Here is a 24,123-nt window from a genome sequence, read left to right as displayed (position 1 = left end):
GATACATATGAGAATGAGACTAAGTCTGAAACACTGACTATTTTACAGATAGCCAGGTAGTGAAGAGAGATTCAGTAGTACGATACATATGAGAATGAGACTAAGTCTGAAACACTGACTATTTTACAGACAGCCAGGTAGTGAAGAGAGATTCAGTAGTACGATACATATGAGAATGAGACTAAGTCTGAAACATTGACTATTTTACAGATAGCCAGGTAGTGAAGAGAGATTCAGTAGTACGATACATATGAGAATGAGACTAAGTCTGAAACACTGACTATTTTACAGATAGCCAGGTAGTGAAGAGAGATTCAGTAGTACGATACATATGAGAATGAGACTAAGTCTGAAACACTGACTATTTTACAGATAGCCAGGTAGTGAAAAGAGATTCAGTAGTACGATACATATGAGAATGAGACTAAGTCTGAAGCATCGAGTATTTTACAGATAGCCAGGTAGTGAATAGAGATTCAGTAGTACGATACATATAAGAATTAGACTAAGTCTGAAACATTGACTATTTTACAGATAGCCAGGTAGTGAAGAGAGATTCAGTAGTACGATACATATGAGAATGAGACTAAGTCTGAAACACTGACTATTTTACAGATAGCCAGGTAGTGAAGAGAGATTCAGTAGTACGATACATATGAGAATGAGACTAAGTCTGAAACACTGACTATTTTACAGATAGCCAGGTAGTGAAGAGTGATTCAGTAGTACGATACATATGAGAATGAGACTAAGTCTGAAACACTGACTATTTTACAGATAGCCAGGTAGTGAAGAGAGATTCAGTAGTACGATACATATGAGAATGAGACTAAGTCTGAAACATTGACTATTTTACAGATCGCCAGGTAGTGAAGAGAGATTCAGTAGTACGATACATATGACACTGAGACTAAGTCTGAAACACTGACTATTTTACAGATAGCCAGGTAGTGAAGAGAGATTCAGTAGTACGATACATATGAGAATGAGACTAAGTCTGAAACATTGACTATTTTACAGATAGCCAGGTAGTGAAGAGAGATTCAGTAGTACGATACATATGAGAATGAGACTAAGTCTGAAACACTGACTATTTTACAGAGAGCCAGGTAGTGAAGAGAGATTCAGTAGTACGATACATATGAGAATGAGACTAAGTCTGAAACATTGACTATTTTACAGATAGCCAGGTAGTGAAGAGAGATTCAGTAGTACGATACATATGAGAATGCGACTAAGTCTGAAGCATCGAGTATTTTACAGATAACCAGGTAGTGAAGAGAGATTCAGTAGTACGATACATATGAGAATGAGACTAAGTCTGAAACATTGACTATTTTACAGATAGCCAGGTAGTGAAGAGAGATTCAGTAGTACGATACATATGAGAATGAGACTAACACTGAAACACTGACTATTTTACAGATAGCCAGGTAGTGAAGAGAGATTCAGTAGTACGATACATATGAGAATGAGACTAAGTCTGAAACATTGACTATTTTACAGATAGCCAGGTAGTGAAGAGAGATTCAGTAGTACGATACATATGAGAATGAGACTAAGTCTGAAACACTGACTATTTTACAGATAGCCAGGTAGTGAAGAGAGATTCAGTAGTACGATACATATGAGAATGAGACTAAGTCTGAAACATTGACTATTTTACAGATAGCCAGGTAGTGAAGAGAGATTCAGTAGTACGATACATATGAGACTGAGACTAAGTCTGAAACATTGACTATTTTACAGATAGCCAGGTAGTGAAGAGAGATTCAGTAGTACGATACATATGAGACTGAGACTAAGTCTGAAACATTGACTATTTTACAGATAGCCAGGTAGTGAAGAGAGATTCAGTAGTACGATACATATGAGACTGAGACTAAGTCTGAAACATTGACTATTTTACAGATAGCCAGGTAGTGAAGAGAGATTCAGTAGTACGATACATATGAGAATGAGACTAAGTCTGAAACATTGACTATTTTACAGATAGCCAGGTAGTGAAGAGAGATTCAGTAGTACGATACATATGAGACTGAGACTAAGTCTGAAACATTGACTATTTTACAGACAGCCCGGTAGTGAAGAGAGATTCAGTAGTACTATACATATGAGAATGAGACTAACTCTGAAACACTGACTATTTTACAGATAGCCAGGTAGTGAAGAGAGATTCAGTAGTACGATACATATGAGAATGAGACTAAGTCTGAAACACTGACTATTTTACAGACAGCCAGGTAGTGAAGAGAGATTCAGTAGTACGATACATATGAGAATGAGACTAAGTCTGAAACACTGACTATTTTACAGACAGCCAGGTAGTGAAGAGAGATTCAGTAGTACGATACATATGAGAATGAGACTAAGTCTGAAACATTGACTATTTTACAGATAGCCAGGTAGTGAAGAGAGATTCAGTAGTACGATACATATGAGAATGAGACTAAGTCTGAAACACTGACTATTTTACAGACAGCCAGGTAGTGAAGAGAGATTCAGTAGTACGATACATATGAGAATGAGACTAAGTCTGAAACACTGACTATTTTACTGACAGCCAGGTAGTGAAGAGAGATTCAGTAGTAACATACATATGAGAATGAGACTAAGTCTGAAGCATCGAGTCTTTTACAGATAGCCAGGTAGTGAAGAGAGATTCAGTAGTACGATACATATGAGACTGAGACTAAGTCTGAAACACTGACTATTTTATAGATAGCCAGGTCGTGAAGAGAGATTCAGTAGTACGATACATATGAGACTGAGACTAAGTCTGAAATATTGACTATTTTACAGACAGCCAGGTAGTGAAGAGAGATTCAGTAGTACGATACATATGAGAATGAGACTAAGTCTGAAACATTGACTATTTTACAGATAGCCAGGTAGTGAAGAGAGATTCAGTAGTACGATACATATGAGAATGAGACTAAGTCTGAAACACTGACTATTTTACAGATAGCCAGGTAGTGAAAAGAGATTCAGTAGTACGATACATATGAGAATGAGACTAAGTCTGAAACATTGACTATTTTACAGATAGCCAGGTAGTGAATAGAGATTCAGTAGTACGATACATATAAGAATTAGACTAAGTCTGAAGCATCGAGTCTTTTACAGATAGCCAGGTAGTGAAGACAGATTCAGTAGTACGATACATATGAGACTGAGACTAAGTCTGAAACATTGACTATTTACAGAGAGCCAGGTAGTGAAGAGAGATTCAGTAGTACGATACATATGAGAATGAGACTAAGTCTGAAACACTGACTATTTTACAGAGAGCCAGGTAGTGAAGAGAGATTCAGTAGTACGATACATATGAGAATGAGACTAAGTCTGAAACACTGACTATTTTACAGAGAGCCAGGTAGTGAAGAGAGATTCAGTAGTACGATACATATGAGAATGAGACTAAGTCTGAAACACTGACTATTTTACAGATAGCCAGGTAGTGAAGAGAGATTCAGTAGTACGATACATATGAGAATGAGACTAAGTCTGAAACACTGACTATTTTACAGAGAGCCAGGTAGTGAAGAGAGATTCAGTAGTACGATACATATGAGAATGAGACTAAGTCTGAAACACTGACTATTTTACAGAGAGCCAGGTAGTGAAGAGAGATTCAGTAGTACGATACATATGAGAATGAGACTAAGTCTGAAACTGACTATTTTACAGATAGCCAGGTAGTGAAGAAAGATTCAGTAGTACGATACATATGAGACTAAGACTAAGTCTGAAACATTGACTATTTTACAGAGAGCCAGGTAGTGAAGAGAGATTCAGTAGTATGATACATATGAGAATGAGACTAAGTCTGAAACACTGACTATTTTACAGATAGCCAGGTAGTGAAGAGAGATTCAGTAGTACGATACATATGAGACTGAGACTAAGTCTGAAACATTGACTATTTTACAGATAGCCAGGTAGTGAAGAGAGATTCAGTAGTATGATACATATGAGAATGCGACTAAGTCTGAAGCATCGAGTATTTTACAGATAGCCAGGTAGTGAAGAGAGATTCAGTAGTACGATACATATGAGAATGAGACTGTCTGAAACATTGACTATTTTACAGATAGCCAGGTAGTGAAAAGAGATTCAGTAGTACAATACATATGAGACTGAGACTAAGTCTGAAACATTGACTATTTTACAGACAGCCAGGTAGTGAAGAGAGATTCAGTAGTACGATACATATGAGAATGAGACTAACTCTGAAACACTGTCTATTTTACAGATAGCCAGGTAGTGAAGAGAGATTCAGTAGTACGATACATATGAGACTGAGACTAAGTCTGAAACAGTGACTATTTGACAGATAGCCAGGTAGTGAAGAGAGATTCAGTAGTACGATACATATGAGAATGAGACTAAGTCTGAAGCATCGAGTATTTTACAGATAGCCAGGTAGTGAATAGAGATTCAGTAGTGCGATACATATGAGACTGAGACTAAGTCTGAAACATTGACTATTTTACTGAGAGCCAGCTAGTGAAGAGAGATTCAGTAGTACGATACATATGACACTGAGACTAAGTCTGAAACATTGAGTATTTTACAGATAGCCAGGTAGTGAAGAGAGATTCAGTAGTACGATACATATGAGACTGAGACTAAGTCTGAAACAGTGACTATTTTACACATAACCAGGTAGTGAAGAGAGATTCAGTAGTAAGATACATATGAGAATGAGACTAAGTCTGAAACACTGACTATTTTACAGAGAGCCAGCTAGTGAAGAGAGATTCAGTAGTACGATACATATGACACTGAGACTAAGTCTGAAACATTGAGTATTTTACAGATAGCCAGGTAGTGAAGAGAGATTCAGTAGTACGATACATATGAGACTGAGACTAAGTCTTAAACAGTGACTATTTTACACATAACCAGGTAGTGAAGAGAGATTCAGTAGTACGATACATATGAGAATGAGACTAAGTCTGAAGCATCGAGTATTTTACAGATAGCCAGGTAGTGAAGAGAGATTCAGTAGTACGATACATATGAGAATGAGACTAAGTCTGAAACACTGACTATTTTACAGATAGCCAGGTAGTGAAGAGAGATTCAGTAGTACGATACATATGAGACTGAGACTAAGTCTGAAACACTGACTATTTTACAGACAGCCAGGTAGTGAAGAGAGATTCAGTAGTACGATACATATGAGAATGAGACTAAGTCTGAAACACTGACTATTTTACAGATAGCCAGGTAGTGAAGAGAGATTCAGTAGTACGATACATATGAGAATGAGACTAAGTCTGAAACACTGACTATTTTACAGATAGCCAGGTAGTGAAGAGAGATTCAGTAGTACGATACATATGAGAATGAGACTAAGTCTGAAACACTGACTATTTTACAGATAGCCAGGTAGTGAAGAGAGATTCAGTAGTACGATACATATGAGAATGAGACTAAGTCTGAAGCATCGAGTATTTTACAGATAGCCAGGTAGTGAAGAGAGATTCAGTAGTACGATACATATGAGAATGAGACTAAGTCTGAAACATTGACTATTTTACAGATAGCCAGGTAGTGAAGAGAGATTCAGTAGTACGATACATATGAGAATGAGACTAAGTCTGAAACACTGACTATTTTACAGATAGCCAGGTAGTGAAGAGAGATTCAGTAGTACGATACATATGAGAATGAGACTAAGTCTGAAACACTGACTATTTTACAGATAGCCAGGTAGTGAAGAGAGATTCAGTAGTACGATACATATGAGAATGAGACTAAGTCTGAAACACTGACTATTTTACAGATAGCCAGGTAGTGAAGAGAGATTCAGTAGTACGATACATATGAGAATGCGACTAAGTCTGAAGTCTGAAACACTGACTATTTTACAGATAGCCAGGTAGTGAAGAGAGATTCAGTAGTACGATACATATGAGACTGAGACTAAGTCTGAAACATTGACTATTTTACAGATAGCCAGGTAGTGAAGAGAGATTCAGTAGTACGATACATATGAGAATGAGGCTAAGTCTGAAACATTGACTATTTTACAGAGAGCCAGGTAGTGAAGAGAGATTCAGTAGTACGATACATATGAGAATGAGACTAAGTCTGAAACATTGACTATTTTACAGATATCAAAGTAGTGAAGAGAGATCCAGTAGTACGATACATATGAGACTGAGACTAAGTCTGAAACACTGACTATTTTACAGATATCGAAGTAGTGAAGAGAGATCCAGTAGTACGATACATATGAGACTGAGACTAAGTCTGAAACACTGACTATTTTACAGACAGCCAGGTAGTGAAGAGAGATTCAGTAGTACGATACATATGAGACTGAGACTAAGTCTGAAACACTGACTATTTTACAGACAGCCAGGTAGTGAAGAGAGATTCAGTAGTACGATACATATGAGAATGAGACTGTCTGAAGCATCGAGTATTTTCCAGATTGCCAGGCAGTGAAGAGAGATTCAGTAGTACGATACATATGAGAATGAGGCTAAGTCTGAAACACTGACTATTTTACAGATATCGAAGTAGTGAAGAGAGATCCAGTAGTACGATACATATGAGAGTGAGACTAAGTCTGAAACTGACTATTTTACAGATAGCCAGGTAGTGAAGAGAAATTCAGTAGTACGATACATATGAGAATGAGGCTAAGTCTGAAACACTGACTATTTTACAGACAGCCAGGTAGTGAAGAGATATTCAGTAGTACCATATATATGAGATCGAGACTAAGTCTGAAACACTGACTATTTTACAGAGAGCCAGGTAGTGAAGAGAGATTCAGTAGTACGATACATATGAGAATGAGACTAAGTCTGAAACACTGACTATTTTACAGAGAGCCAGGTAGTGAAGAGAGATTCAGTAGTACGATACATATGAGAATGAGACTAAGTCTGAAACACTGACTATTTTACAGAGAGCCAGGTAGTGAAGAGAGATTCAGTAGTACGATACATATGAGAATGAGACTAAGTCTGAAACACTGACTATTTTACAGATAGCCAGGTAGTGAAGAGAGATTCAGTAGTACGATACATATGAGACTGAGACTAAGTCTGAAACATTGACTATTTTACAGAGAGCCAGGTAGTGAAGAGAGATTCAGTAGTATGATACATATGAGAATGAGACTAAGTCTGAAACACTGACTATTTTACAGATAGCCAGGTAGTGAAGAGAGATTCAGTAGTACGATACATATGAGACTGAGACTAAGTCTGAAACACTGACTATTTTACAGATAGCCAGGTAGTGAAGAGAGATTCAGTAGTACGATACATATGAGACTGAGACTAAGTCTGAAACATTGACTATTTTACAGATAGCCAGGTAGTGAAGAGAGATTCAGTAGTATGATACATATGAGAATGCGACTAAGTCTGAAACACTGACTATTTTACAGATAGCCAGGTAGTGAAGAGAGATTCAGTAGTACGATACATATGAGAATGAGACTAAGTCTGAAACATTGACTATTTTACAGATAGCCAGGTAGTGAAGAGAGATTCAGTAGTACAATACATATGAGACTGAGACTAAGTCTGAAACATTGACTATTTTACAGATAGCCAGGTAGTGAAGAGAGATTCAGTAGTACGATACATATGAGAATGCGACTAAGTCTGAAGCATCGAGTATTTTACAGATAGCCAGGTAGTGAAGAGAGATTCAGTAGTACGATACATATGAGACTGAGACTAAGTCTGAAACAGTGACTATTTGACAGATAGCCAGGTAGTGAAGAGAGATTCAGTAGTACGATACATATGAGAATGAGACTAAGTCTGAAGCATCGAGTATTTTACAGATAGCCAGGTAGTGAATAGAGATTCAGTAGTGCGATACATATGAGACTGAGACTAAGTCTGAAACATTGACTATTTTACTGAGAGCCAGCTAGTGAAGAGAGATTCAGTAGTACGATACATATGACACTGAGACTGTCTGAAACATTGAGTATTTTACAGATAGCCAGGTAGTGAAGAGAGATTCAGTAGTACGATACATATGAGACTGAGACTAAGTCTGAAACAGTGACTATTTTACACATAACCAGGTAGTGAAGAGAGATTCAGTAGTACGATACATATGAGAATGAGACTAAGTCTGAAACACTGACTATTTTACAGAGAGCCAGCTAGTGAAGAGAGATTCAGTAGTACGATACATATGACACTGAGACTAAGTCTGAAACATTGAGTATTTTACTGATAGCCAGGTAGTGAAGAGAGATTCAGTAGTACGATACATATGAGACTGAGACTAAGTCTTAAACAGTGACTATTTTACACATAACCAGGTAGTGAAGAGAGATTCAGTAGTACGATACATATGAGAATGAGACTAAGTCTGAAGCATCGAGTATTTTACAGATAGCCAGGTAGTGATGAGAGATTCAGTAGTACGATACATATGAGAATGAGACTAAGTCTGAAACACTGACTATTTTACAGACAGCCAGGTAGTGAAGAGAGATTCAGTAGTACGATACATATGAGAATGAGACTAAGTCTGAAACACTGACTATTTTACAGACAGCCAGGTAGTGAAGAGATATTCAGTAGTACCATATATATGAGAATGAGACTAAGTCTGAAGCATTGAGTATTTTACAGATAGCTAGGTAGTGAAGAGAGATTCAGTAGTACGATACATATGAGAATGAGACTAAGTCTGAAACACTGACTATTTTACAGAGAGCCAGGTAGTGAAGAGAGATTCAGTAGTACGATACATATGAGAATGAGACTAAGTCTGAAACACTGACTATTTTACAGAGAGCCAGGTAGTGAAGAGAGATTCAGTAGTACGATACATATGAGAATGAGACTAAGTCTGAAGCATCGAGTATTTTACAGATAGCCAGGTAGTGAAGAGAGATTCAGTAGTACGATACATATGAGAATGAGACTAAGTCTGAAACACTGACTATTTTACAGAGAGCCAGGTAGTGAAGAGAGATTCAGTAGTACGATACATATGAGAATGAGACTAAGTCTGAAACACTGACTATTTTACAGAGAGCCAGGTAGTGAAGAGAGATTCAGTAGTACGATACATATGAGAATGAGACTAAGTCTGAAGCATCGAGTCTTTTACAGATAGCCAGGTAGTGAAGACAGATTCAGTAGTACGATACATATGAGACTAAGACTAAGTCTGAAACATTGACTATTTTACAGAGAGCCAGGTAGTGAAGAGAGATTCAGTAGTATGATACATATGAGAATGAGACTAAGTCTGAAACACTGACTATTTTACAGATAGCCAGGTAGTGAAGAGAGATTCAGTAGTACGATACATATGAGACTGAGACTAAGTCTGAAACACTGACTATTTTACAGAGAGCCAGGTAGTGAAGAGAGATTCAGTAGTACGATACATATGAGACTGAGACTAAGTCTGAAACATTGACTATTTTACAGATAGCCAGGTAGTGAAGAGAGATTCAGTAGTACGATACATATGAGAGTGAGACTAAGTCTGAAACTGACTATTTTACAGATAGCCAGGTAGTGAAGAGAAATTCAGTAGTACGATACATATGAGAATGAGGCTAAGTCTGAAACACTGACTATTTTACAGACAGCCAGGTAGTGAAGAGATATTCAGTAGTACCATATATATGAGAATGAGACTAAGTCTGAAGCATTGAGTATTTTACAGATAGCTAGGTAGTGAAGAGAGATTCAGTAGTACGATACATATGAGAATGAGGCTAAGTCTGAAACACTGACTATTTTACAGAGAGCCAGGTAGTGTAGAGAGATTCAGTAGTACGATACATATGAGAATGAGACTAAATCTGAAACACTGACTATTTTACAGAGAGCCGGGTAATGAAGAGAGATTCAGTAGTACGATACATATGAGATCGAGACTAAGTCTGAAGCATCGAGTATTTTACAGAGAGCCAGGTAGTGAAGAGAGATTCAGTAGTACGATACATATGAGAATGAGACTAAGTCTGAAACACTGACTATTTACAGAGAGCCAGGTAGTGAAGAGAGATTCAGTAGTACGATACATATGAGAATGAGACTAAGTCTGAAACACTGACTATTTTACAGAGAGCCAGGTAGTGAAGAGAGATTCAGTAGTACGATACATATGAGAATGAGACTAAGTCTGAAGCATCGAGTCTTTTACAGATAGCCAGGTAGTGAAGAAAGATTCAGTAGTACGATACATATGAGACTAAGACTAAGTCTGAAACATTGACTATTTTACAGAGAGCCAGGTAGTGAAGAGAGATTCAGTAGTATGATACATATGAGAATGAGACTAAGTCTGAAACACTGACTATTTTACAGATAGCCAGGTAGTGAAGAGAGATTCAGTAGTACGATACATATGAGACTGAGACTAAGTTCGAAACACTGACTATTTTACAGAGAGCCAGGTAGTGAAGAGAGATTTAGTAGTACGATACATATGAGACTGAGACTAAGTCTGAAACATTGACTATTTTACAGATAGCCAGGTAGTGAAGAGAGATTCAGTAGTATGATACATATGAGAATGCGACTAAGTCTGAAACACTGTCTATTTTACAGATAGCCAGGTAGTGAAGAGAGATTCAGTAGTACGATACATATGAGACTGAGACTAAGTCTGAAACAGTGACTATTTGACAGATAGCCAGGTAGTGAAGAGAGATTCAGTAGTACGATACATATGAGAATGAGACTAAGTCTGAAGCATCGAGTATTTTACAGATAGCCAGGTAGTGAATAGAGATTCAGTAGTGCGATACATATGAGACTGAGACTAAGTCTGAAACATTGACTATTTTACTGAGAGCCAGCTAGTGAAGAGAGATTCAGTAGTACGATACATATGACACTGAGACTGTCTGAAACATTGAGTATTTTACAGATAGCCAGGTAGTGAAGAGAGATTCAGTAGTACGATACATATGAGACTGAGACTAAGTCTGAAACAGTGACTATTTTACACATAACCAGGTAGTGAAGAGAGATTCAGTAGTACGATACATATGAGAATGAGACTAAGTCTGAAACACTGACTATTTTACAGAGAGCCAGCTAGTGAAGAGAGATTCAGTAGTACGATACATATGACACTGAGACTAAGTCTGAAACATTGAGTATTTTACTGATAGCCAGGTAGTGAAGAGAGATTCAGTAGTACGATACATATGAGACTGAGACTAAGTCTTAAACAGTGACTATTTTACACATAACCAGGTAGTGAAGAGAGATTCAGTAGTACGATACATATAAGAATGAGACTAAGTCTGAAACACTGACTATTTTACAGACAGATAGGGAGTGAAGAGAGATTCAGTAGTACGATACATATGGGACTGAGACTAAGTCTGAAACACTGACTATTTTACAGATAGCCAGGTAGTGAAGAGAGTTTCAGTAGTACGATACATATGAGACTGAGACTAAGTCTGAAACACTGACTATTTTACAGAGAGCCAGGTAGTGAAGAGAGATTCATTAGTACGATGCATATGAGAGTGAGACTAAGTCTGAAACACTGACTATTTTACAGAGAGCCAGGTAGTGAAGAGAGATTCAGTAGTACGATACATATGAGACTGAGACTAAGTCTGAAACACTATTTTACAGATAGCCAGGCAGTGAAGTGAGATTCAGTAGTACGATACATATGAGAATGAGACTAAGTCTGAAACACTGACTATTTTACAGAGAGCCAGGTAGTGAAGAGAGATTCAGTAGTACGATACATATGAGAATGAGACTAAGTCTGAAACACTGACTATTTTACAGAGAGCCAGGTAGTGAAGATAGTGGTGAGCTGGGTTGTCAGGTTTGGTACAGGGGCACAGGCAGTCACTTTTTATGAATTTTTTGAGAGATGTTTTAAATTGGTTAATAGTCTGGTTTGCTGTAAGTTCGGCAGGGAGACGATTCCAGATTGTTCCAACAGAGTTGCAAAACAATGAGTCACCTGCTGAGTTTTTAGATTTAACAGTTTGTGCCAGTATTTTGTCAGAAGACTGGAGAGTGTTTAGGTTACTGTAAGGGGTAATTATATTTTTGAGTATGGGTGTGCTTTTGGGCTGATGGAGGACTATGTGGGGTAATTGATTATACTGGATTTGAGAGGGAAGCTCTAGCCAGCCTAGAGATTGTAGGTTAATACAGTGGTCGGTTCTATATGCTGAGCCTGTGGCAAATCTGGCTATGGTATTGTAGCAGCTATTGAGTCTATTGAGGTCAGATTTACTCAGGTTTGTATAGATTGGGGAGGCATACAGAAGGGTTGAAAGTAAATGTGTTCAGGCCATAGCTGTCGTAGCAGTTGGGGTTAGAACTGCCTTAATTCTATATAGAGAGCCTAGCTTTTTGTTGACTGTTTTAATGGTTTTGTCGATGTGAGTGTCAAAGTTAAGGTTATTGTCAACAATTACACCTAATAGTTTTGTATTACTTTCTGGGGAAATTATTGTGCCATTATTAGATGTTATGGTAAATGATGGGAGTGTAGCTTTCCGGGTGGAGGTGAAGAGTAGCAGTTTTGTTTTATTTGGATTCAATAGAAGACTCCTGTCAGTGAGCCAGTTTTCTACTACATTGAAAGTATTTTGGGTTAAGGTCTGCAGGTCTAATGGAGAGGTGGCAGAACAGATTAGGGTAGAGTCCTCTGCATATTGAATGCAGGTTACTTTGGAGATGACTGTATGAAGATCATTAATGAATTTGGAAAATAGGAGAGGTCCTAGTATAGACCCTTGAGGAACTCCAAGGGTGACTGGCAGTAGGGAAAAAAATGCTATCCTTCCATAGCACAGCTTGTTGTCTGCCACTTAGGTAGGACTGAAACCAGCATATTAATAGGCTGTCTATGGCAAGAGGTTTTAGTATTTGAATGAGTAGCTGGTAGTTTACCATATCAAATGCCTTAGATATGGTCAAGAAAGACCGCAGAGGAGGGCATATTATTATTATTACATATTTGATTTATTGTCTGAGAGAAGAATAGAAGGGCTGTGGTCATACTATGGTTGGGTCTAAACCCATGCTGGGAGGGAGCTAGGAGATTGTGCAAATTGAGGTAATGAAGGAGTTGTTTGTGGATACATTTTTCCCTAATTTTAGCCAGAGGGGACAGAATGGCGATGGGCCAGTAATTAGATAGATCAGTGGAGTTACCCCCTTTATGGAGAGGAATTGCATAGGAAATTTTCCAGATGGAGGGGTTATATGCTTTCGAGATGGTTCTGTTAATTAATATTGAGATGGGATACGCTATTGCATTTGCAGCCTTTTGAAGATATTTAGCCGGGACTAGGTCTGCTGAAAGGATGGTGAGTTTCATTTTCTTGATTAAGGATTGGATAAATGCTATTGGCACAGGTTGAAAGTTAAAGGATGGGTGGGTATTGGATATGGCGTTAATAGGGTCTAGGTTGTTGGGGCCTAGTTGGTTGGCAAGGGATTGTAAAATTTCCATAAAAAGGTGTTGAAGGTGTTGGCAATATTTTCTGGAGGATTTTGGAGGATAGAAGCAGGGGTAGGGGTAGTAGTATTACCTGGATGGAGAAGTTCCAAAGACATGCATCTGGAGCATTTCTCCCCGGGCTTCCGCTAAAAACAGGCTCTGTGGAACCTAGTCGGACATTCCCGGTCAACAAATGTTAAATAAATAAATAAATAAAATAAATAAATATGATTGTTTAAGCTGGACCAAAATTTTTGTGGTCGATTTTGATGTTTGTGTTGCAGGTTACAGTCTTTTTTGTCTAACATTATAGACTTCTTAGTATAATTTCATAGCTGTTTACATACTAGTTGATCCTTAGGGTTTTTATTGGTTTTCCAAGATGGCCAGGCTTTCTATTCATTATTTTTTGTCTTGTTTCTTTGAACAGCCACGGTGCTACTTTTTTTTTGTTCTGATGGTCCGGGTGGGTGCATGATTGTTAAGGATTGTAAAAAATGTGGAGTTAAAGTGTGATACTGCCTCGTCTAGTGGGAGTAGTTTTAGTCTTTTCCAGTTACATGTTTGAAGTTCTAATTGGAATTTGGTTTGATTGAAGCTCTTATTGTTCCTGATAGTTCTGAAGCAGGTATTTGAAGGATATTAGTTTTTGTCTGAGTATATATGTTAGGAGGTGATCACTTATTTCCCCAGGTTGGATCCCTGCCTTATACATTTGGGGAGGGGTATTAATGAGAATCCAATCTAGTATGCTTTCTTTGTCATTGGGCTTACTAGTTCTGGTGGTGGAGGTTATGACTTGGGAGAAACCATATAGAGTTATGTGGGTAGTAGGGAAGTCTGAGGAGCAGGTGTTCCAGTCTATATTAAAGTCACCTAAAACAATAGTTTCTTGTGGGGAGTTTATGGACAGCTACTGTAGAATGTCTTCAAGTTGCCAGGTGGGATATAAATGCAGCCAGTGTTTATAGATTTATGCTGGTTAATTCGTAGTTTTGTAAAGAGTATTTCAGCTTTATCAGCTTGAGGAACTTGTGCAGAGTTGGAAATAGTTACATTAATTGAAGATTTATATAAGACAGCTACCCCGCCTCCCTTCTTTGAGGTGCAGTCCAGTCGTATTATATTGTAACCTGGAGGAGTAACTTCATTGTCAGTGGTGGATGGCTTAAGCCAGGTTTCTGTAAGACATAGTATATCTGGGAAGTGTACTGCTAAGAGTGAATATAAATATATATTTTCATATGATTCTAACTCCAACTGTTTGAGTCTGCTACCTCAAAAAGACACTGCTTTTTAAAATACACAAAGATACTAGCAAGTTCCTACAGCAACAATGCTACACTGTGTCATCAGAACTGGTACTCTCAATCAATGCAGTTAACTTGGCACTTCCTATACTGTCTGTCTCATAGGCTTTGTGCTTCGCCAGAGATAGCCTGCACCTGTCACCCCAGAGATTCCAGATACTGGCTAAGGCTTGCCACCCCTATAGTTCCTTTTTTAGGCAATGTCCTAAAGACAAAATTACCGCTGTAACAGCTACAAGCAAACAAAATCTGAGGGTTATGCTACTCAACACTAGAAGTCTAAATTTCAAAATGCGCTCACTCGAAGCACTCCTTAAAATGGAGAACATCGACATCTGTGCAGCCACCGGGACCTGGATCAAGGCTCCGGAGAGCACCCCAGCACTACCAGGCTATAATTCATACTACACCTTTCGGCCCCTAAACCTGGACTGAAGCACTAAAGATAGTGGTGTCTCCATATTCATAAAGGATATGCACACTTCCAGACTAGTAGCCCAACATAGCACATCAGAGAAGATACTTCAGGTACAACTAACACTGGGTAAAACTGCAATCCAGGTTGTAGCCTGCTATAAATCCCCCACCATGTCATAAGACTCCCACTCCACATTCCTAAACACACTGGAAAATATTAGGGTACAACCCAATACCCTTATACTGGGGGGCTTTGACTACCCCTCCATTAACTGGGAAAATTACTCATGTACCAACACATTTGCTCAACATTTTCTGGAATTCATTAATTCCAATGCCCTGAACCAACTCATTCTTAACCCCACCAGGGGTAGAAACATCCTTGACCTGGTCATTACTAACATGGGTGTTTGTTGCTCTACACCAGTAATCAACTCCTCCCTGGTCAGATCTGACCACAAGCTAATCACCCTGGATATCCACATCCCAGCCTCACCCTGCCTAAAGAAAACCACCGTAAAAAACTTCTCCAAAGCCAGTTTTGAGCTTCTAAAAACAGAGGTGGCTAACTTCACGACACCCATGCAAATGGAAAATAGGTGCATGACTGCTGAATCATACACCAATACACTGTATGATAACATACACAAGTGCATGGAACGGGCCATTCCAAACAGAACCAAGACGCTCTCCTCCAAAAAAGGAAGCCAATCAGGTGGCCCCCAACCATAAACAAACTCTACAACAGAAAGAAAAAACTATTGCAGAAAAGGGTGAAGTTCCAAGACTGGAAAAACTCATTTGTTAGCCTCAGCAAAAAACTAAGATCCATCATCAAATCCTCTAAAACTAGTTGTGAAAACAAAATTGCTGCAGAGTCTAAAGACAACCACAAGGTATTTTATAGTTATGTCAAGAATCTACATGGCAATACTCAGATCTGCTCTGAGTTACAACCCAATGGCAATACATAGGTTCATAGGTATGTACTAGGCTATCGGCCCTGGGGCCTATACAAGCCCAGCCAAAAAGGTACCCTGGCTTTTGTCACCCAGGAAAATTATTTTCCTGTGCCACTGTCGAGCAGAGCCACAGAGGTGATCCCCGGGGTGAATTTCCTATTTCCCATCCAATCATCAAGATATTTCTTGAAGAGTGCTAATGAGGAGCTTTGTTTGATATAGATAGGTAGTTTGTTCCAGAGTATGGGAAGTCTCTGGGACAGGAATCTATCCCTCCGGCATGTTCTGTTTATTCTGGTGACAAGGTTTAGGTCCCTAGAGCATGTAGCTCAGAGAGATTGGGATTTCTTTAAGTGGAGCATGTCCAACAGCTCTGGGTTTGACAAAGCTTTGTATGTTAGGCAGAGATCACCTCTGAGTAGGTGATATGTGACGGAGTAAAGCTGGAGTTTTTTTGAGACGGTCTGCGTAGGGCATCTGTTTGAGGCCGGTAATTCTCTTTGTGAGGTACTTCTGCAGCCTTTTCAGTTGTTGTAGATGTCTTGTGAGGTACATACCAAAAGGGGCATTGTACTCTATAATGTGTCTAATGAGTGATGAGTAGAGGGGAACAATGACCTCTTTTTTTCTGGATGAGAAACCTTTTGTGATGAGGTGTGCCATGTAGAAGGATTTCCTGACTACTGTGGCGATTTGATTATCAAAGGACAGACTACTGTCCACCTGTGTCACAAGGTCTCTTATTACACTTTCAGTGTTAAGTAAACTACTGCCTATGTTGTAGTTCATGGGTACAGAGTTTTTACCAAAGGGAATGACAATGCACTTTTTAGCATTGTGCTTGAGGCCATGGCTTTGACACCAGGCATCTGTCTCAGTGAGGCCCTTTTGTAGGATGTCCACATCAATAGGAGTTTCGATTATGGCTCCTAGTTTGCAGTCATCTTATAGGTTCATAGGTTCATAGGTTCATAGGTTAGTACTAAGCTAACTGCCCTTGCGAGCCATTTTAAGCTTAGCCAATTATCCCCTTGTGAGACTCAAACCCTGCACCTTGTGTTTGTAAGGCAAACACCTTAACCATCAGGCCACCCTCCCAACTTCATTAGCCAAAGACCTACTGTGTTAGCCTGTACTTCAGAGAAGTAGATACCAAACAGGAGAGGACCCAGGACTGAACCCTGTGGTACTCCACTTGTCACTGGTCTGAAGTTGGATTTCCTGACTACTGTGGCGATGTGATTATCAAAGAAGAGACTACTGTCCACCTGTGTCCCAAGGTCTCTTATCACACTTTTAGTGTTAAGTATACTACCGCCTATGTTGTAGTTCATGGGTACAGAGTTTTTACCAAAGGGGATGACAATGCACTTTTTGGCATTGTGCTTGAGGCCATGGCTTTGACACCAGGCATCTGTCTCAGTGAGGCCCTTTTGTAAGATGTCCACATCGTTAGGAGTTTCAATTATGGCTCCTAGTTTGCAGTCATCTGCGAACTTCATTAGCCAAAGACCTTCTGTGTTAGCCTATACTTCAGAGAAGTAGATACCAAACAGGAGAGGACCCAGGACTGAACCCTGTGGTACACAACTTGTCACTGGTCTGAAGTCGGATTTGGAGTCTGCTACTTTCACAGTGTGGGTTCTGTCAGTGAGCCAGTTGGCAACCCATCTTGTGACATAGGGATTTATACCTAGTTTAATGAGTTTATCTATAATTCCAGAGTGGGGGATGATGTCAAAAGCCTTGGCAAGATCTAGATAGAGTGTGTGAACCACCTTACCCTTGTCTTCAGCTTTGGTGACTGCTTCAAAGAAGTATATCAGGTATAGGAGACATGATCTGCCTTTTACAAACCCGAACTGGGTGGGGTCCAAAGTTTTGAGATTACCAATGTCTTTGTTTATAAGTTCCATGATGATATGTTCCATAGCCTTGCAGACCAGGCTCATCAGGCTAATGGGGCAGTAGTTCCCAGGGTCCGTGGTGGCTTCCCCCTTGTAGAGTGGGATAACCGTTGCTGTGCGCCATTCAGCAGGCACAAAGCCTGAGGTGAGGCTATGATTGAACATGGCACTTAGGTGAGGTGCCAGTTCGTTCTGTAGTTCATGTAGAATGCAGCCTGGGATGTTGTCTGGTCCCATGGATGCTGTGTTCTTGGCTTTGGAGAGTGTGGTTTTTACCTGTGCAGCCGTGATTACAGGAACTTTGCATTCTTCCGGTATAGAGATGGGCTCTTTAGAGGGTGAGAGGGGGGGGGTAAAGTTAGCACTGAACCTATCTGCCAGGATGTTGGAAATATCATTTGGGTGTGTATATTTAGTGCCATTGTGCTGTAACTCAGAGCAGATCAGAGTGTTGCCATTGAGAATCTTGACATAGCTATAGAATGCTTTGTGGTTTTCTTTAGAATCAGTGGCAATTTTTTTTTGTAACTAGCTTTGGAGGATTTTATCACGGATCACAGCTTCTTACTGAGGCTGACCAGGGAGCTCCTCCACTCATGGGATTTTGCTCTCTTTTGCAACAATTTCTTCCTTCTGTTGTACAGTTTGTTTATGACAGGGGACCACCAGATTGGCTTCCTTTTTTTGAAGGATAGCATCTTGGTTCTGTTTGGGATAGCACGATCCATGCACTTATGTAAGTGCTTATAAAGTGCCATTGTGTAGGATTCAGTAGTTGTAACTGTACTGTCCATCTGCATGGGTGTCACGAAGTTCACCACTTCTGTCTTAAAAAGCATGAAGTTGGCTTTGGAGAATTTTTTACCATGGTTTCCTTAATGGGGGGTGGGGGCAGGATGTGGATATATAGGGTAATTAGCTTATGTTCGGATTGGACCAATGAGGCATTGACTTCAGGTGTGGAAAACTGGTCACTCATGTTGGTAAGGACTAGATCTAGGATATTGTTGCCCCTGGTGGAGGTGTGGATAAGTTGATCCAGGGCATTGGAGTTTATGAATTCCAGAAAGCGTTGAGTGAAGGAGTTGGTACATGAGTAGTTTTCCCAGTTAATGGTGGGGTAGTTGAAATCGCCCATTATTAGGGTGTTTGGTTGAATCCTAATATTTTCCAGTACATCAAGAAAAGAGGAGTGGGAATCCTGGGGCATGGTGGGTGATCTGTAGCAAGCTACAATTTGGATTGCAGTTTTGCCCAGAGTTAGTTGCACTTGGATAACCTCGGCTGCATTATGCTGAGAAACTAGCCTGGAGGTGTGGATATCCTTAATGAATATGGACACACCTCCGCCTTTGGTGTTCTGGTCCAGGTTACATGGCCGAAAAGTGTGGTATGAGTTATAGCCTGGTAGTGCAGGGGTGCTCTCTGGAGCCTTGAACCAGGTCTCAGTCCCTGCACAGATATCAATGTTCTCCATTTTAAGTAGTACCTCGAGTGAGTGCATTTTGAGATTTAGACTTCTAGCATTGAGTAGCATCACCCTCAGTTTTTGCTTGCCTGTTCCTGTTACGGTGGTGAGTTTGTCATTTGAACTTTGCCTAAAAAAGGCACTATAGGGACGGCAAGAACCTTAGCTAGTATCCAGAATCCCAGGGGTGACAGGTGCAGGCCATCTCTGGCAAAGCATTGTGGTCTGTCGACCATGTCATCCCAGGCAGACAGATACTGGATCCCTTTAGAATGGCACCAGAAGCTTAGTCAGTTGTTGAAGTCAATCATTTTTGTCCTTGTACTGCGGCATCATTCTGGGTGATGGCATAATGCTACTCAGGACTAGGGTCATATCTGCCTGGGCTACAAGATCGGAGAGCTCTTCCATGTCTCTTTTCATGTAGTCCAGGGAGGTACATCTCAGGTCGTTCACACCAACATGGACAATGACAGAGTCATATTTGTACTTGTTGTGGAGTGACCTGAGTGCGTGGGTTATGTGGCAGATCCTGGCACCCGACAGGCAGCTGACAGTAACCTTCTCCTTCTTTAGCCTGGTGAGGGGGACATCAGTGTGCCTGACTATAGAGTCACCTATGACTAGTGTGTTGGGTACATTGTTTTGCCTCATTGGCTGTGGTTGAGTGGCACACTGAGTCTGCAGACTATGTGTCATTTGGGTTGTGTTGGGGGTGGAGGTTGCTTGCATTTCTGCTTTGGAGGTCTCTGTTGCTTGAGCAGATTATTATTGAGAGCTTCCATGAATGTTTTTGTGTTTCTATGTGTGGATGTTGGTGGTGTAGATTTAGTGAGACTATGTGATGAGTGTGGTGTGGTGCAAGTGTTTACCTTCTCCTCTTGACTGTCAAGTTCAGTCTTGATTGGAGAGAGCTTTACCTCCAGTTTGGCTAGATAAGTGCTCTCTCACAGGTTGTAGTGTTGGGTGGTAGGAGGAGAGGGTTGTCTGTGTACATGAGGCAATTTCTACATTGCCCCAATATACAGAACCATCTGATATTGCCACCATATTGGCTGACAGGTTCAGTGCAAACTTTACCCCCTTTTCACCCCCTAAACGGTCTATCATAATACCTGAGGAATGTGAAGTCCCTATTATCATGGCTACACAGATAAAAACTGAACAGTCCAAAGCCAAGACTACAGCTTCCATGGGACCTGATAATATCCCTGGCTGTGTTCTACATGAATTACAAAGTGAACTGGCACCACACCTGAGTATCCTGTTTAATCACAGCCTCACCTCAGGCTCTGTCCCTACAGAATGGTGCACTGCTACTGTCATCCCACTCAACAAAGGGGGAGCAACTACAGACCCTGGGAACTACTGCCCCATTAGCCTGATGAGTCTGATATGTAAGGCTATGGAGCACATCATCATGGACCTTATAAATAAGGACATAGGGAATCTCCAAACTCTGGACCCCATGCAGTTTGGGTTTGTGAAAGGTAGATCATGCCTGCTCAATGTGATAGACTTCTTCGAGTCAGTAACCAGAGCTGTGGATAAGGGCAAAGTAGTTCACACAGCCTTCTTGCCAAGGCCTTTGACATTATCCTTCACTCAGGAATCATAGATAGACTCACTAAACTAGTCATAAACCCGTATGTCATAAGATGGGTTGCCAAGTGGCTCACTGATAGAACCCACACTGTGAATGTAGAAGACTCCAAATTTGACTACCGACCAGTTACAAGTGGTGTCCCACAGGGATCGGTACTAGGTCCTCTCCTGTTTGGCATCTACCCCTCTGAAGTTCAAGCCAATACAAAGGGACTCTGGCTGACCAAGTTCGCAGATGATTGCAAACTGGGAGCCATTATTGATTCTCCAACTGATGTAGGCATTCTACAAAAAAGCCTCACTGGCTCTAATGACTGGTGCCAGAACCTTGGCCTTATGCTCAATGCCAAAAAGTGCATTGTCATTCCCTTTAGAAAAACGTTGCTGCCCGTGAACGACCACATAGGTGGTAGTCCACTAAACAATGAAAATGTAATAAGAGACCTGAGGGCACAGGTTGACAGCAACTTCTCCTTTGATAACCACATTGATACTGTTGTCAGAAAGTCCTTCTATGTGCCATATCTCATTACAAAAGGTTTATCATCCAGGAGGAAAGAGGTCATAATCTCTCTCTCTCTCTCTCTACTCGTCCCTCATTAGACCTGTTATAGAATACAATGCCCCATTTGATATGTACCTCATTAAACATCTACAACAACTGGAAAGGCCACAATACCTCACTAAGAAGATCCTAGGCCTTAGACACATGTCCTATATGGACAGACTCAAAAAACTCCAGCTATACTCTGTCTCTTATCACCTACTTAGAGGCGATTTCTGCTTGACCTACAAAGCCATGTCTGACCCAGAGCTTCTAGATATGCTACATCTAAAGAAATCCCAGTCCCTCTATGCCACGAGCTTCAGGGACCTTAACCTCATTACCACAATAAACAGAACATGCTGGAGGGACAGATTCCTGACTCAGAGACTTCCCATACTGTGGAACAAAGTTCCCATTCACATCAAGCAGAGCACTTCACTGGCCCTCTTTAAGAGAAATCTTGACGAGTGGGTGGGTAATAGCACCCTGGGGATCACTTCAGTGGCCTTGCTTGACACTTCTTGGGCTAGGCTTATATAGGCTCCTGGGCCATTAGCTTAGTACAGACCTATGAACCTATGAACCAATGTTCTTACACCATCTAGCTCTCACATCATTATTCAATAGCTGATTTAAACATAAATAACCATGTGTTTACATTTTCAGTGGCTCTAAACAGGTTTTTAAAGTATTTATTCAGATGTAAAAAGATTACTACACATACAAAAGTAACTTGTGTAACATTTCTTTCAGGGGTCTGTGTTGCTGAGCCATACGAAATCATAGTGATGAAGGATTTCTTCATCGACCTTCGCTTGCCCTATTCAGCTGTGCGGAATGAACAGATCGAAATAAAAGCAATTCTCTATAATTATTCCCCTCAAGAAATTACAGTGAGTATATTTCTTTAATTCAGTTTTTAATTAATTTATTAAAAATCTGTACATCTGACTTCAAAAGAATCCTGCAAACAGAGGATATCAAAGAAATATTCCTAACCTTCATACTGTGACCATCAAACTTAGAAAGTCTTGTGCCCCTATTTAATGTCGTAAGCTCTGAAAGATGCATACTAAGTCTGAGCTGCAGCAACTTTCAGAACCTGGAGCTGCTTGTTTCTTATAACCCGTGAGTGGTGTACAACCTCACAGATGCTTTGTATATATTATACTTTGATATTATAATGCCTCATGACCGTACCTTTTAAAATCTTGTGATTCTGTGCTGCCTCACAGGTGATTTCCTCAGAACTCTTCAGTGATGCTACTGTTGATTTAATACTGTTAGACTGGCTTAGTTCTCTCTGCATGTGGTTTATTAATAATAAGTACCAGTGCTTTTCAAACACTGTGTGCGCGTGTGTGTGCGTGTGTGTGTGTGCATGTGTGTGTGTGTCTGTGAGTATGTGTGTGTGTGTGTGTGTGTGTGTGTGTGTGTGTGTGTGTGTGTGTGTGTGTGTGTGTGTGTCCATGGTCACGCGTGCGTGGACCTGTGGGTGCCTGCATGTAGTATGTGAGATCCATTACAGATGTTTGCAGGTTGCTGCTTCTCTTACTTACTTCTCTTACTTGCATGTGTGTGTGTGTGTGTGTGTGTGTGTGTGTGTGTGTGTGTGTGTGTGTGTGTGTGTGTGTGTGTGTGTGTGTGTGTGTGTGTGTGTGTGTGTGTGTGTGTGTGTGTGTGTGTGTGTGTGTGTGTGTGTGTGTGTCCGTGGTCACACGTGCATGGACCTGTGGGTGCCTGCATGTGGTATGTGAGATCCATTACAGATGTTTGCAGTTTACTGCTTCTCTTACTTGCATCCGTGTCCCCTTTTATGGCATAGTCATTGCTCTGCACGTCAGTGGTGGTTTATCCATGGTCCATGACCACTGTAAGCCAAATCATACTAATAAGCAGAAGTTTCTAGTAAAAATGTTATGCTGACAGCTAGAGACATTAAATTCCCATTGTAATGGAGCACAAGCTCATCTAACTATTGAGGCTTACTTTTTATTTATTTACTAATTTATTTAGTTACCAATTTATATATTAGGGTGTTTAACGAGCAAACATCTTACATGTACAAACAGTATATGTATGCAATAAAATAAATTAAAAACAATTAAAATCAGTTATTAAAATGTAAAAGTAAAGCTGTTACATGGAGTTTAGTAGGTCATTTCATTGTTTTCAATAGTTAAGGGGTCTCATATGAAGTGCCCATCTCATGGTACAAAAAACATTGCTGAACCCCTCCTAAACCTTTTCAACCATAGTATTGTCATAGTTGTGTATCTGAGCTTTGCAGTTTGGCCATCATGGTACCAGTCCACAAGGGCAGGTCTGACATGGACCCTGGTGACTACTGTCCTCTGAGTCTTGCCAGCATCATCTGTAAAGTTATGGATTGTGTCTTGGTCAACATCATGAACAAGGAAACTGATGACACAAACCCTTAAAGCTGGTAAAC

At 40.1% G+C, this 24,123-nt stretch overlaps 1 protein-coding gene across 1 annotated transcript in view; it reads left to right on the top strand.

Moving 5' to 3' along the window:
- The window catches only part of LOC122812305 (venom factor-like), a 1,464,680-nt gene that overhangs the window by 460,916 nt on the left and 979,641 nt on the right, over window positions 1-24,123 (top strand). The window contains exon 13 of the mRNA XM_044084707.1: window positions 22,425-22,564. Coding sequence (XP_043940642.1) covers window positions 22,425-22,564 — 140 coding nt within the window. The remainder of the gene's footprint in view (window positions 1-22,424; window positions 22,565-24,123) is intronic.

This window comes from Protopterus annectens, chromosome 9.part0 (genome assembly GCF_019279795.1).
Source record: "Protopterus annectens isolate FY-2018-M chromosome 9.part0, PAN1.0, whole genome shotgun sequence".
In the NCBI taxonomy this organism is placed as follows: domain Eukaryota; kingdom Metazoa; phylum Chordata; order Ceratodontiformes; family Protopteridae; genus Protopterus; species Protopterus annectens.
This window is presented reverse-complemented; position numbering and strand designations above follow the sequence as displayed.